A 14,094-nucleotide genomic window follows, 5' to 3' on the forward strand; every position below is an offset into this window, starting at 1 on the left:
TGAGTGGACTGATACCTTCAAAGAGCCTGTGATAAGAGCAGTTCACGAGGTAGTCATATGGTAGTTTTGGCTCCGCCCCCTTAAAAGGTTTCCTGATATGGCACAATGGTAAGACACACACACACACACACACACACACACACACACACACACACACACACACACACAGTACAGTGGGCAGGGCTACACAGTGTGAAGCAGAAATGGTCCCATGAAAGCGGCTGATACCTAATCCTGCCTCAACACACACACACATGCACACACACACACACACACACACACACACACACACACACACACACACTATGTGTGAGTGATTTTATGTCTGATCTCTTGTCTCTTTCTCTTCCTGTGGTTTCAGTTATTTGGTGACGGTGCAGGAGTCTTACGCTCATCCTTTTGATCAGATTTATTACACCAGCTGCACCGACATCCTTAACTGGTTCAAGTGTACCAGGCACAGGTGAGGGTCGGATCAGATGCACAGCGCTGGGTTTGTTTGTGAAGTAAAGTATGTTTCCTTACCAGTGTTTCTTGTTGGTTTATCCACTCATCAACAAAATGAACTGCATTTAAAAAGGCTGATGAAAGTGGTTACATGAGAAAGAAGTGCCGAGCTGTTGTATGATTGCTTAAGCAGGTTTTTACTTTTTTCAAATAGGAGTCAATAGTAGATTAACTTTTTCTGAATGACTTTGGACAGAATTTTATTATCATAATTATTAATTATTTAACTTGCAATGACAGGAATTTCCAGCCTCAAGAATAGTTATTCTTAGCTGAGTGCGTCTGTAACTGGGTTATATTTTGCTTCATTTTCACACAGAATGTGGAAGTTGAGGTGAACTTTCTTGAGATAACAGGCAGTTACCATGTGTACATGCAGCCAATAGCATTCCTCGATGTGACCTTCCTTCCTATCTGTGTGAAGGGTGAGCTATCGGATAGCCTATCGACGAGGAGAGAAGACCATGTACCGCAGGAAGTCCCAGTGCTGTCCGGGCTTCTTTGAAAATGGAGAGATCTGTGCTCGTGAGTATTGTCTCTCTCTCTCTCACTCACTCACTCTCTCTCACACACACACACACACACACACACACACACACACACACACACACACACACACACACAGTTGATCCAGCTGTGGTCTGATATATTGACACAATCATGTAGTGAAAGCGTCCCATATGATAAATGTTGGCAACCAGAGTGATAAAGTGGTCCAGCTGCACTGGTGCTAATATATAGTTTGGCCTCAGTAACGATGTTGTGGAGAATGCGAAGCCAGAATGATATGGAGTGTTAATCATAAATAATTGATTTGGCGGGGCTGGCGTAAGTCTGCTTCAAACGGACTAATAAACAAATGTTCTATTTTACTAGTTGTTTTGGTACACAAATGGTGTGTCTGTGTAATTATATGGATCAAATTCTTGCTTTTCATAGATTCCCTCCGGACACGTTTTTCAGACATAAAAATAGTCTGATGTGTAAATGCTGCCTGATATGTTATATTGTTTTTCGCAACAAAAGTTCAGTTGACTTATTACAAATTCCTGGGATGACGTCTTCAGCACAGTGGCTCTGTGATGAGCACTGTCGCCTCAAAGCAAGCGGAGTCTGGGCCTGGGATGTGGGGTCTCTGGATTCTGCAGTGCCCCCCTGCCAATGAAAGACATGTTTGTTAGCAAGTAGCTGCCCTGTCAGAGCCGGACCAGGGAGCTGGCCCTGCTCCTCAGAGATGGACAGCTGTTACGGCACGGAGGATATTTCCCTGGGTTTGGACAGTAAAACCCTCTTTCCCTCCTCCGTCTCTGAGTCATCCAGGAACTCTGAGTATGCAAATATTGTACATTGTAAAAGTTTAAATGTTGAATATCTCACCATTGTTAGTTGGTGTAGTGGAGGCTTTACTTTTCTACATCACACGTGTGTGTGCATCCAGGACCACCGCCACACTTCTGAATCACTTCACTACAGATTTAAGATCAGCACAAGGATGGCCCTGGACTCATGAAGACCCAAAACTCAATTCAATTAAATTCAATTAGATCAATTAGATATATAAGATTGATTAGATCGATTAGATCACTGACAATAATTAAGTCCTTCTCAGGTTTGCTGCAGCTTCTACCTGCCGAGGAAACGCATGGCTCAGCTGTTGACCTGTCATAAGACAGACCCACATACACACACACACACACACACACACACACACACACACACACACACACACACACACACTCGCTCAATCACACACACCAACTCATTCACTCACACACACGCTCACACATACCCTCTCTGTCAGGAGCCAGCAGACAGTAACAGGTGTGTCACTAGCAAACAACAACTGTTGCTCTGCAGCGACTGTGAAAGCTTTATTTTAACACATGGTCTGCTGTTATCACTGGTAAAGAAGAAAGTGTGTGTGTGTGTGTGTGTGTGTGTGTGTGTGTGTGTGTGTGTGTGTTTGTGAGTGAGTGAGTGAGTGAGCTGGTTGTAAAAAGAGGAGTTTAAGGGGCTCCAACTCGTCAGCAGTTATCACGTGCTGTGGTGAGTCTCCACTGTGGAGCTCTGCAGGGGGGCGAGTGTGCCTAATTCTGCAGGCGACATGGAATTTCTTTTAAAGTTTGAAAGTAAATCAGTTGGTTAGAATTAACAATTTGATTCACATTGAACCAAATTTAAAAAAAGGTTTGTGACTGATCAGTGGGAGAATGTTTGTGATGACTTCTTCTCCACTAGTTTCATCCGTGCACTTCAAATGCTTTGGTTATGTGATATATAAATATATAGATATGCATATATCTGTATCTATATGTACATAATATATATATATATATATGTGTGTGTGTGTGTGTGTGTGTGTGTGTGTGTGTGTGTATATGTTTGTGTGTATATATACACATACATATGTACATATGTATATGTACATATGTATGTGTATATATGTATTTATGTATATATATTAAACTATCCAACCAGGTGTGCAAGCACATCAGATCCCGTCATACATGAATGACATGGATGATTGGACAACTGATGTGTGCAAATGTTTTTGTGAGTTTTTTTATATGAACAAAACTTGATGTTTGATCACATGTATGTGTTTACTGCTTAGCATCTGAGGTTTGTCTGACAGTACTGTCCCACCTCTCCTCCACCCACCCGTCTCCTCCATGTCCAGCTCATTGTGCAGAGAGCTGTGTGCACGGCCGCTGCATGGCCCCCAACACCTGCCAGTGTGAGCCGGGCTGGGGGGGCTCCAACTGCTCCAGCGGTAAGTCTTCCAGCTGTTGCTGTCCGTCTGTGTTTGTGTGACTCTGCTCTTCGTTGACTTTTGTCCTGCTGAACTCACCAGAAAGTTGGATGGTCTCACTGACCCAAACAGCAACATCATGAGAGCCAAACGCTGCCAGTTCACATGGGAGGTTTATCAACTATCACATGCAGTTTTCTGCACGTATAGCTGTTCCGTTGTAGACGAGCACTCAGAGATACCTTGGACCTCTACGGCTGTTTAGGAAAAAACACTCTTTGTATTTCCTCTACACATCTATATCAGACCAGACTGCAAAGACCTGTGCTAAAGCTCATCTTCCCGAGAAGATGATTCCTAATTATTTTGGTAACCTCTGACCTCTCCTGTTGTACTTCAGACCAGCGGACTTTGAACTGAACAGCAGCTCCTCCATTCAGACATCAACCAGCTGTCAGTTTTTACTTACTGCGGACTACAAATTTCTGTAGCACTTGGAATTATGGGACCACACATCATTAAATCAATCATGTGGGAAAGGACGCGTTTCTCCAAGACGCCCCTGACTTTGACATCATTTTCAGTTGGTGTGATGTTACCGAGACACATTTCAGGAATGACAGGCAAGAGGCAGGAATTTGTAATTTATATCTTTACTGAGCATTAAGGCAGGTTGAAGGCAGTTTATTTTAAAATCCAAGACCACAAGACAGAGGCAGAGATCCAGGGGGCCCTACAGACAACAGGATGCAGCCCATCTGGTAAATAACAGAGGTGAACAAACTGATATACTGTGTAAATACGAGTGAGCCCTTTGTTCACTCTGTGTGGCAGAAACCCAACGGGGCACATCAGTCTGAAAACACCATAATTTCCATCACTAGCGCTTCTCTTCAGCAGGAACTGGGTCAAGACTGAGGGCACTGTGGCTGGTGCCAAGGACAGGGCCATCCCAGAGGCGCCCCTGCTGCCCCAGACTGGGCTCAGCCTGCAGTCTGTAATTGTAGTCAAAGGTGGTTCTTCAGTAACAAGTACTGACACAGACGAGCTATTTTTCACCCTCAGATTGCTTAACATGGTCTTATAGATATAATCGGTTTTAATTCCTGGTTGTTACACTGCAAAATGTTAGGAAAAAGCCTAAGGGTGTGTCTGGCTGAAAGATGCTCAGATCTCAGCATCAAAAATGGTGATTGTACATTTGTTGTTTGTGATGGAAAGTTCCCCACACACTTGCTGGTACTTCTGTCCTGTCAAGGTCCCACAGAACATTAGTGATGCGCGTTTGAACTCAGCAACACTGACCCGCTGTTGGTTCTCTGCAGGGCTCTTTCCCGTAATAGATGCTCAGCATACAGATCAGAACCGGCCATCAGTCCAGGTTCTACGAGCAAATCTTGGTGCATTTTGAAGGATCACTTCAGAAAACATTGACAGAAACAGTGAAATAGGAAATCAACAACAACAAAAAAGTCCCCCAAGTGTTCTACACTCGCTTGAGGTGGTTTTTGCCTTTTTGGAAAAAGAGTAAATGTGCAAAACCAGAAACAAACCCCACTTTTTCCAATAATCTCTTTTCCAGCTGCTTCCACCACCAGCGTCTTCTCACATTCCCAAACTTTGTACTCGTCTCCAGACAGCAGCAACATGGCTGACACTAGCTGGTAGCAATGAACAACTGCAGCTTATCCAACCGAAAGTAACTTCTCAAGATCGCTACAGACAGCTCTTCTTCTACTCCTTAGAGCCATGTGGATGTTGCCTATACTGCCACCTCTGGGTGGTATTACAGCATTTGAAATACAGGCATTTGAAACTTGCAGACTAATGTTGTGGTTGTAAAGTTGTTGTTCTTATTGGACCAGTTCCACTCACCATTGTCCCTATCAATGATTGAGACCAAAAACATGTCTGACAATAACAGACTGATCGGTTGAACATGAAATTTTAGTTTGCCCTCAGTGTTTTTGGGAGGTTATTTTCGTGACAGTGTGTCTCCACGCAGGCTATACACTGATATATAGGAGGAGCCCACAGGGCGAGGCCTGGCTGCCTTCCCTCAGCCTGTAATAAAAGAACTCATTGTTGTGTCTGGGCCCCGGGGCTCCACTTGGCCGGGCCGAGACACACTCTCACACACACACACACACACACACACACACACACACACACACACACACACACACACACACACACGCTACTATACACACACTGTACACACACACTGTATAGCATCCCTAAAAAGAAGTTTCACTTGTCATTAAGAGATGAATGAAAGCATGAATGGCTGGGACATTTAATGCGTAAAGTGAGAACATGTAACCATGGTAACGTTTGTCAACGTTTGTCACTATGTGAGGAAATCACTTGAAGGGGACCAGGGCAGAGAGGACAGGAGACATGGATCAGTGCAGGATAACAGGACTGACCTCTGGTCCTACTAATGTCATTTTCCTTACTTGCAGGAGGACAAAACAGTGTGAATGTCATCAACATGTTAACATGACAACAACCTAATTGTCTTATAGCAACATCTGAGTCATGAACACATGTGACACAGTGACATATGTCATCCAAAAGTCCCCCACAGTAGTGTTGGTTCATCAGCATGTTAGCCAGTCAGTTGAATTGTTTTGTATGTCTGGTCTTTACTGATGGTTTGCCACCACAGCAGAGACAGAAACAGCCCTGCACAAGTGTGTAACATGGACTGGTTCAGTAGACAGAACCAAGGTCCAGAAAATCCTGAATGTGGATCCTGGTTCAAGAACCTGAACCAGTTCTGTGGGAAGGGGGCTTCAAAGCACCAGAGGCCTGTGAGTGAGAAGGTGGGAGTGTGCTTGACCCCTGCAATGATTATTGATATTGATTGCAGTGACGACGGACTGACTCACCCAACCTTCAGGTTCTAGTCTCATGAGCATTAAAACTCAGTAACACCTGGTGGGAATTTTTTTCCAATTTGAGTGAACTGTTTAGATTTTGGAGGTCAAAGGTCACTGTGACACAAAATACATTAAGTGCACAATTTAGTATTCATATGTAAATTAGGAAAACATTTCTCCCTTGTGTCTAGCAGCTGGAAAGAATCAAGTGATGGCATTTTATATCCAAAAGGCCAAAGGTCAACTTCAATGTTACATCAAAATGATCTGCAAAAACACATTTTTGGATTTGATTCAAGGCCGCCACTGTAACGTCTTGAGGGAATAATGATGAGTTCTATTTCACTAGAAGAATCTGGGTGCCGGAGGGATACGACCGCCAGGCTCTACCATGACCTATGACCTCCATAAACCAGAAGCACTTCTGATTCAGAACTACAGCTCAGCTGGATTTTTTTTCTCAGTGGTGTCAATCGCAACATTTCATCAAAATAATTTAAGTCTTATTTGAAATCTCGCCCAAAATAAAGAATATGCATTGAACAAATCTTCAGCACAGCTGTGCAGCCTCAGCTGGTCCAACAGTCATATGACAAACATTCTAGACTGATGGTCTGAACTGTGGGATGTGAAACACCTGTAAATAGATGAAAAGTGTTTGTTTATAGAGCTTGTAGAAAGAGTAGAAGTCCAATACGTGTCAGCATATATCAGTAACACTGACTTGACGGGGGGGGGGGGGTGCATCTCAGGCTCTGGACACTCCAGAATTTGTTGTCGTCATTGTGTTTTGGCTAGAATGGCACCACATCCATCTTCCACGGCTTCCTACTGTCACGTTGTTGGGTGTTGTACCGCAGCTGGAGGCTGAATTATGTTGATGCTTCTGCATCTATTGACATGGAGACAGAATTAGAGACCAGATCATCCTGTCTACTCACTCACATGTGGGTTCAGGCTTTCCTCCACAGCTGCCACTGCTCAGTGTCTCTGGCCGAACCACATGCCAGTCCAGGTATCCACAGATCAAAATCCAGCTGTTACAGGCCACCTGAGCTGCCTCTGTGTTGTTTATACCTGGGAGAGACATTCTCAGTCAGACAGGAGAGAACTGCAGGGCACATAGTGAATATTTGCAGGACAAGATTTCATGTTTTTCATGCTCTAATCCTCATGGGCTGAGCGTGTCTGTGAGGAGGATGTGTCTTTTCTTTGAAGCAACAATATAAGGTCAGTCACTCACTGCAACCCCCACCACCCCCACCACCACCCACCCAGCAACATGTCTTTAATTTCCTTCCAAACCTCCAAAAGCTCCCATGTATTGATTGTGTTTACAGGTCAGCGGGCCCCAACAATATGTCTGAGGATCACTTTAGGGGCCAAGAACAGGAAATGGGGGATGGCTGCATTCAGAGGGAGGCAGGAAGAATGGGAGAAAATTGTGTGGTAGGAAATGACCTGAGGCTATGGAGCTTGTGATTCAGTACACATGACAACAACACAAGATACTCAGGAGGACTCAAGTTCAGCTCAGAGACTGTAGAACAGCTACACGTATCATACATCTTCACCAGTCCAGCAGCCCCGTTGGTGTGTGCTGGTAGTTAGAGGACAAACACATGAACAAATAACCAAAACAATCAAATATGGATGCTCTTCCTGCATTCTGGAGTCACACAGATGTAATACAGAAGTGAAAAACCATTAAATCAGCTCTTAACATAGCATAAGGCATCTACTAGTGAGTACCTACAGAGCAAATTACTCATTCTGGTTGTAATTATTACTTCATTTTGTGATTAGATGCCCATGCACAGCTGTTTGGTTAAGATCAGGAAAACTTGGGGTGAAGTTGTGAAATGCAGTGATGTAAATGGAACCAGACCAGACCACCACAAGACCACCCAGACAAACACCAGACCTCCACCAGACCACCCTCATCACCACCAATCCATCAGCCTACAATGACCAGACCACCATAAGACCACCCAGACAAACACCAGACCTCCACCAGACCACCCTCATCACCACCAATCCATCAGCCTACAATGACCAGACCACCACAAGACCACCCAGACCTCCACCAGACCTCCACCAGACCACCCTCATCACCACCAATCCATCAGCCTACAATGACCAGACCACCACAAGACCACCCAGACAAACACCAGACCTCCACCAGACCACCCTCATCACCACCAATCCATCAGCCTACAATGACCAGACCACCACAAGACCACCCAGACAAACACCAGACCTCCACCAGACCACCCTCATCACCACCAATCCATCAGCCTACAATGACCAGACCACCACAAGACCACCCAGACAAACACCAGACCTCCACCAGACCACCCTCATCACCACCAATCCATCAGCCTACAATGACCAGACCACCACAAGACCACCCAGACAAACACCAGACCACCCTCATCACCACCAATCCATCAGCCTACAATGACCAGACCACCACAAGACTACCCAGACAAACACCAGACCTCCACCAGACCACCCTCATCACCACCAATCCATCAGCCTACAATGACCAGACCTCCACCAGGCCACCCTGACCATTAATAGACCACAATCAGACCACAACCAGCCCATGACCTTACCACAACAAGACCACCACCAGACCATCACCTGACCTCAACCAGAGAACCCTGACTACCACAATGACCATTAACAGACCACCACCAGACCTCCAACTGACCACCATCAGACCATCACCTGACCATAACAAACCATCACCAGACCACCCTGACCATCACCAGACCACCACCAAACCACCAACTGACGACCACCACCAGACCATCACCTGACAACCACCGGACCACCCTGACCATTAACAGACGACCACCACCAGACCATCACCTGACTACTTCCTGACTATCAACAGATCACCATCAGACTATCAACAGATCACCATCAGACTATCACCTGGCCACCACCAGACCACCACCAGACCATCACCTGACTACTTCCTGACTATCAACAGATCACCATCAGACTATCACCTGGCCACCACCAGACCACCACCAGACCATCACCTGACTACTTCCTGACTATCAACAGATCACCATCAGACTATCACCTGACCACCACCAGACCACCATCTGACCATCACCAGACCACCACCAGACCATCACCTGACTACTTCCTGACTATCAACAGATCACCATCAGACTATCACCTGACCACCACCAGACCACCATCTGACCATCACCAGACCACCACCAGACCATCACCTGACTACTTCCTGACTATCAACAGATCACCATCAGACTATCACCTGACCACCACCAGACCATCATCAGATCATCACCAGACCACCACCTGACCATCACCAGACCACCATGTGACCAACACCTGCCAGCTGGCACTGCCATGTGTTGTAACAAGAGTAACCACCACCCATCACATGTTGTGAATCAGGGTTATCATGTACATCCAATTCTGACTCCAGAGGAGTTTCTCCTGCATCAGTAGTAGGCAGTGTGTGACAGGTCTTCATGGCTTATACTCAGTAATCACTGTTGTTAGAGAACCTCATAAATGTCACTGCAGCTCAGTCGTGGAGTATGTGGAGAGATTGCCAACCATGACAGCGACACTGACTGACAACATCGAAAGCCACCTAGTATGAAAGATCATTTATGTTTGTTTCAAGTTATGAAGGAAACACAAAACCAAACTAGGCCAGCTTGTAGTCCACCTGGCCAGCCGGCTACTCAGCCATCTGTGAGGGAGGCAGACCCTTGGAAAGAGCCCGTATTCAACGCTGGGCCCTCCACAGGTGTAGCTGATCATCTCTGACTAGGGGGACAGTCAGCTGAAGGGAAATGAGACCGACCATCAGAGAGGTGCTCACATTATCAAGCTTCTGTTTTTTTAAAGGGTTTGTCATCCCCCATCAGAGCTCGGAGGAGGACATACATTCTCACGCAGCAAGACGGAATGGAAGAACTGAGGAAGGATACAGATGTTTTCCTTCATCAGGAATCCTGGGTATCAGTGTGAAAGCCATTTTCAGTTCCCATGAGTGTACCATGCCTGGGAGACTGGGTAATCACTAAACAGGAGGGAAAACATTACCCACCCCACCCCACCCCCAGTGTGGAGGCTCGGAGCTCAGCCAACTCTCAACAACTGGCAGCTCAAATTACTGGCAGCCCAAGATTTTGTGTTCCTCTTGACCCGCTCTTTCCCCCAGATCGCACTTTGTGAGTTGATGCACATTCTGTTGAACTTTAATCACTGCATTTGGAACATGAACTCTGGATAACAGGAGATAACATGAGATTTTATGGATGATTCTCCATGATGAACATCCATTAGAATAAAAAGCCATGTGATCCTGCCTGGGATGTGATGCCTCCATCCTTGTGACCATCACAGTGCAGCCTTTTTTACACGTACGATGAATAAGAACAGTCTGTTCTCAGGCGAGCGGGTGAGGAGCCCCGAGCTCTTTGGAGTTTGGCCTTTCTCCAATCTAGGTCAGGTTTCACAAAGGTGCCAGGATGCCAGACTTGAATGTAGGAGGCTTTTACATGTGCATCTTCGTATCTCTAATCTCCTCCTCCTCCTCCTCTTTGTCTTCGTCCTGATCCTCGCTGCTATGTATCACACTGCCGCAGGAAAAGGAAGTATGCCTCTCGATGTGGTCAGATTGAAGCAGGCTAATGCAGGAGGAATAAAAGGGGCCTGTTAATCACTTGAACAGCTTGAGAATGGTGGACTGGTTTGGTTGAGTTCATTTGCATGCAGGGCACATAAACAGCAGACTCTGTTTATGTTGTGGAGAAGAGGAGCTGAGCAAACCCTGAGTTAGTTACACAAAAATAACATATTAATGGCACTATTTGAATGAGTATTTGTGATCTGTGTGGAGAGTGAAGACACTGTTTTAAATGTATTTATGAGACCAAAAAACTATATACAATTTCTTAAATGAGCTTTAATCAAAGGAACATTGCAAAGGGTTTTATCGGGTCCTCTGGCAGAAACTGAATATTCTGGAATATTCGGGACTACGTTTTGTTAAAGACGATGAATTGAATCTACAGCAGCCTAGAACAAACAGACCATCACCTTAATGTTTAAGTTGATGTGTACCATGTCCCTGGCCCACAGTACCCTGTTTATAATAGTACTAGCGTACTTCTTTAAATAGGTCGAGAGTAGTACAGAGGTACTTGTCTAAATGAGCTTATAGAGAGAGCTGTGCTACTTTATTTGTTGCTGAATGCATTTGCCCAGCAGAGCTACTGATCAGTAGATCGCTGAGGCTGAAATCAGCAGTATCAGGATGAGGTGGTTTCAGTGCTGTTCTGATCCATCACAGCCAAACTAAAGTTCGAGGTAGCAGATTCGGTTTCTGGTGTAAAGCCAGTCGGCTGCATGTGTCTCTGGAGGATGTCATGGATACACAGCGTTTTGTTTTACAATGTATGAGGGACTTACACGAGCACAACAGCAGCAATTTGGTTTGTTGGGCCATAACAGTCAGTGTCGTGATTGATAGAGGTAGATCCACACCGGATTGAGATGATTTAGGATGGAGGGTGACAATACTATTTCCCTGAATCTGTACCAGGAGCTGCAGAGGAGGCAGACACATGGTGACGGGCTGAAATCATGCAGAGTCAATGGTCTGTGTGTCAGAATGGTCTGATCCGGGTCAGTGCGACAGACTCCAGCAGCATTTTAACTCGTTACATCCACCAAGATGTTTATGTTCCCTCTGTCAGGTGGACTTTATGGAGGGTGGAGCATGGGACAAGGTAGGAGCTGCTCTCACTTTCATTACCGTCAACGTTCAGGGGTCGTGTCCATCCAAGCCACATTTTTCACTCCTCATATACATTTTTTATTTCACTTGATAGAAACTGTCTTAGCAGAAAGACACATTCTGCACCTCATAGTCCATGTTTTTGAGGTCAGGAGGGAAACTGAAAAGAGAACTTGCTTTTACACAATTTTTGACTCTACAAACAAACAATTGTTATGAGTGAGTTCAGCAGTCTCATCTCTCATCCTGACAGGATGTTTGTTTTACTTCCTAGTGTTTGTCTTCTTTCTCCTTTGTTTGTTGTCAGCGCCCCCCTTCCCTCTTTGTTTCTTTCGGACATTCAGCTCTCTCTATTGCTCAGTCTCTGAACATGTAGTGTGTTGTAGTGATCCTTTAGTTCGTCTTTGTCAGATCCTTTGTCTCCCCAGTGGTGCTCCAGATCTTTCCGTCAGTATCTGTACTTTCCTGAGTTTGTGCAGTGAGGTGAAGTTCTTTGATAACCTGCCAAACTGTCGTCGACAGTCCCCCTGCTGACAGCTGGAGACCAAGTGTTGCTCCATGTCTGCTGAACAGTTTATTCTGTGTCCAAAAACTCAATAAATGCTGCTTTAACTTGAACAGGTGCAGCGTAGGAAGGAGTCAGGCCGCTGGGTAGTCAGCGTCCCTGTTAAATAATTGTGAAGAAAGCTCCAAGACGTCATGTCTCATATTGAAAAGCCTGCCAGGCCCTGTAAACCTTCCCCTGCTATTTTGCTGCCAGTTGTTAGCCTCATCTAGAATAAACATGCGGTTCACCACACTCTCACGTTTGCAGCACACGCTGAAGTCTCCATGATGCATGTGATGATTAGAAGCTCATGTCCTGGAGCTGGCTCACTCGTGTCTGTGAGGAGTGGTCCTAAAGGCAGAGGTGAAGTAGGCGACTCAGGTCACAGCCTGCCTGGCAACAGATGCTGAGTCTGGCTGCAAGGTCAGGTGGTTTCATGTCTGTGGTGAGGAGTGGATTTTGGTAACACTGATGTGGTGCCACAGAGCCCACGGTCGAGTTACTTAAGTTGCTTTCATGTCTGAATACAGAATGAAAAGAAAAAGAAGTAGTTTTGGTCTCATTATGTTTATGGGTGATCAAAGTCCTGAGTGACAGGGAGCCACTGCAGATGCTGGAGTGAACGGAGCAGGTTTCCTCAGAATAAGACTCTGCTGCAGCTGAACACAGGGTTACTCAACCATAATACGCCTTGCCACCCTCAAACTATGAGCTCCATTAACTAGACCAGTGACCAGTGATTGCCCTCCAGCGCTCCCTAAGCCTGGAGTCATCATGTCTCCAGCTTCAAAAAGGATAATACAGTTGTGGACTTGTCACTGGGAACACTGGTATGAATGACATTTCTGTAAACTCAGCGGTAGTGTGTAACTGGAAAATAAAAGAAGATCTAAAATTATCTCATGGAGTGAGACTCCTCTTAGTTTCAGCTCATCTCAGCCAATCACAGTTCTGAATTTCATTCATGCGTTTTATAGTTGGAAGATGAAGCTGTTGATTCATTTGTATTAAAATAAAAAAAAAATCACATAAAGAGACCCAGTGAAGAGAGTAAGAGACAAAAAAACGTGTGTCTGTGTCCGAGAGCTCAGTTGTTGTCCCAAAACTATGAAAATACATTCATCACACAGACAATCATGAAGCAAACAAGTATTTTAATTTGTACACACACAAAGTGCTTTTGTTAAAAATGATAAAAGAACTAAAATATCCTCTTGCTGTGTGTTCCAGAGGCTTTTGTGCAAAACAACAGTTATGTTGCCAGAGATCATGAGAATATTTGTATTGTAAAAAGACATGTGGCACATTAGACTTTCTGAGCCAGTTATGGGTTGAATTTTAGTGCAACATATCAGTCCTTGGCTCAGATTTGGTTCTTGCTCTGAACGGAGGCGTGTGTCTCACATGATTCGTTGATGGCTGCTGTAGAGTTGATATTACTTCATGTTTCTACAGCTCCTGGCTCTCATTAATGGAATCACTGCGGATCGTCCTGAAGAACACATGTCCTCCCAATCTGCTGGGGGACATTCATGTATCATCTCTTTTTCCTGATTCTAGTGTACCTTCAAGCACAGTAGAACAAAAGACAAAAATAACTTTTAAG

At 45.1% G+C, this 14,094-nt stretch overlaps 1 protein-coding gene across 1 annotated transcript in view; it reads left to right on the forward strand.

The window, feature by feature from the left end:
- Nucleotides 1-14,094, forward strand: part of megf10 (multiple EGF-like-domains 10) — a 49,970-nt gene that overhangs the window by 13,649 nt on the left and 22,227 nt on the right. Inside the window, exons 3-5 of the mRNA XM_086188440.1 lie at nt 362-463; nt 932-1,032; nt 3,188-3,280. Of these exons, the coding sequence (XP_086044566.1) occupies nt 362-463; nt 932-1,032; nt 3,188-3,280 (296 nt within the window). The remainder of the gene's footprint in view (nt 1-361; nt 464-931; nt 1,033-3,187; nt 3,281-14,094) is intronic.

The sequence above is a fragment of the Aulostomus chinensis genome, chromosome 19 (genome assembly GCF_037954235.1).
Source record: "Aulostomus chinensis isolate RoL2024-O1b breed Wild chromosome 19, RoL_Achi_v1.0, whole genome shotgun sequence".
Classification (NCBI taxonomy): Eukaryota; Metazoa; Chordata; class Actinopteri; order Syngnathiformes; family Aulostomidae; genus Aulostomus; species Aulostomus chinensis.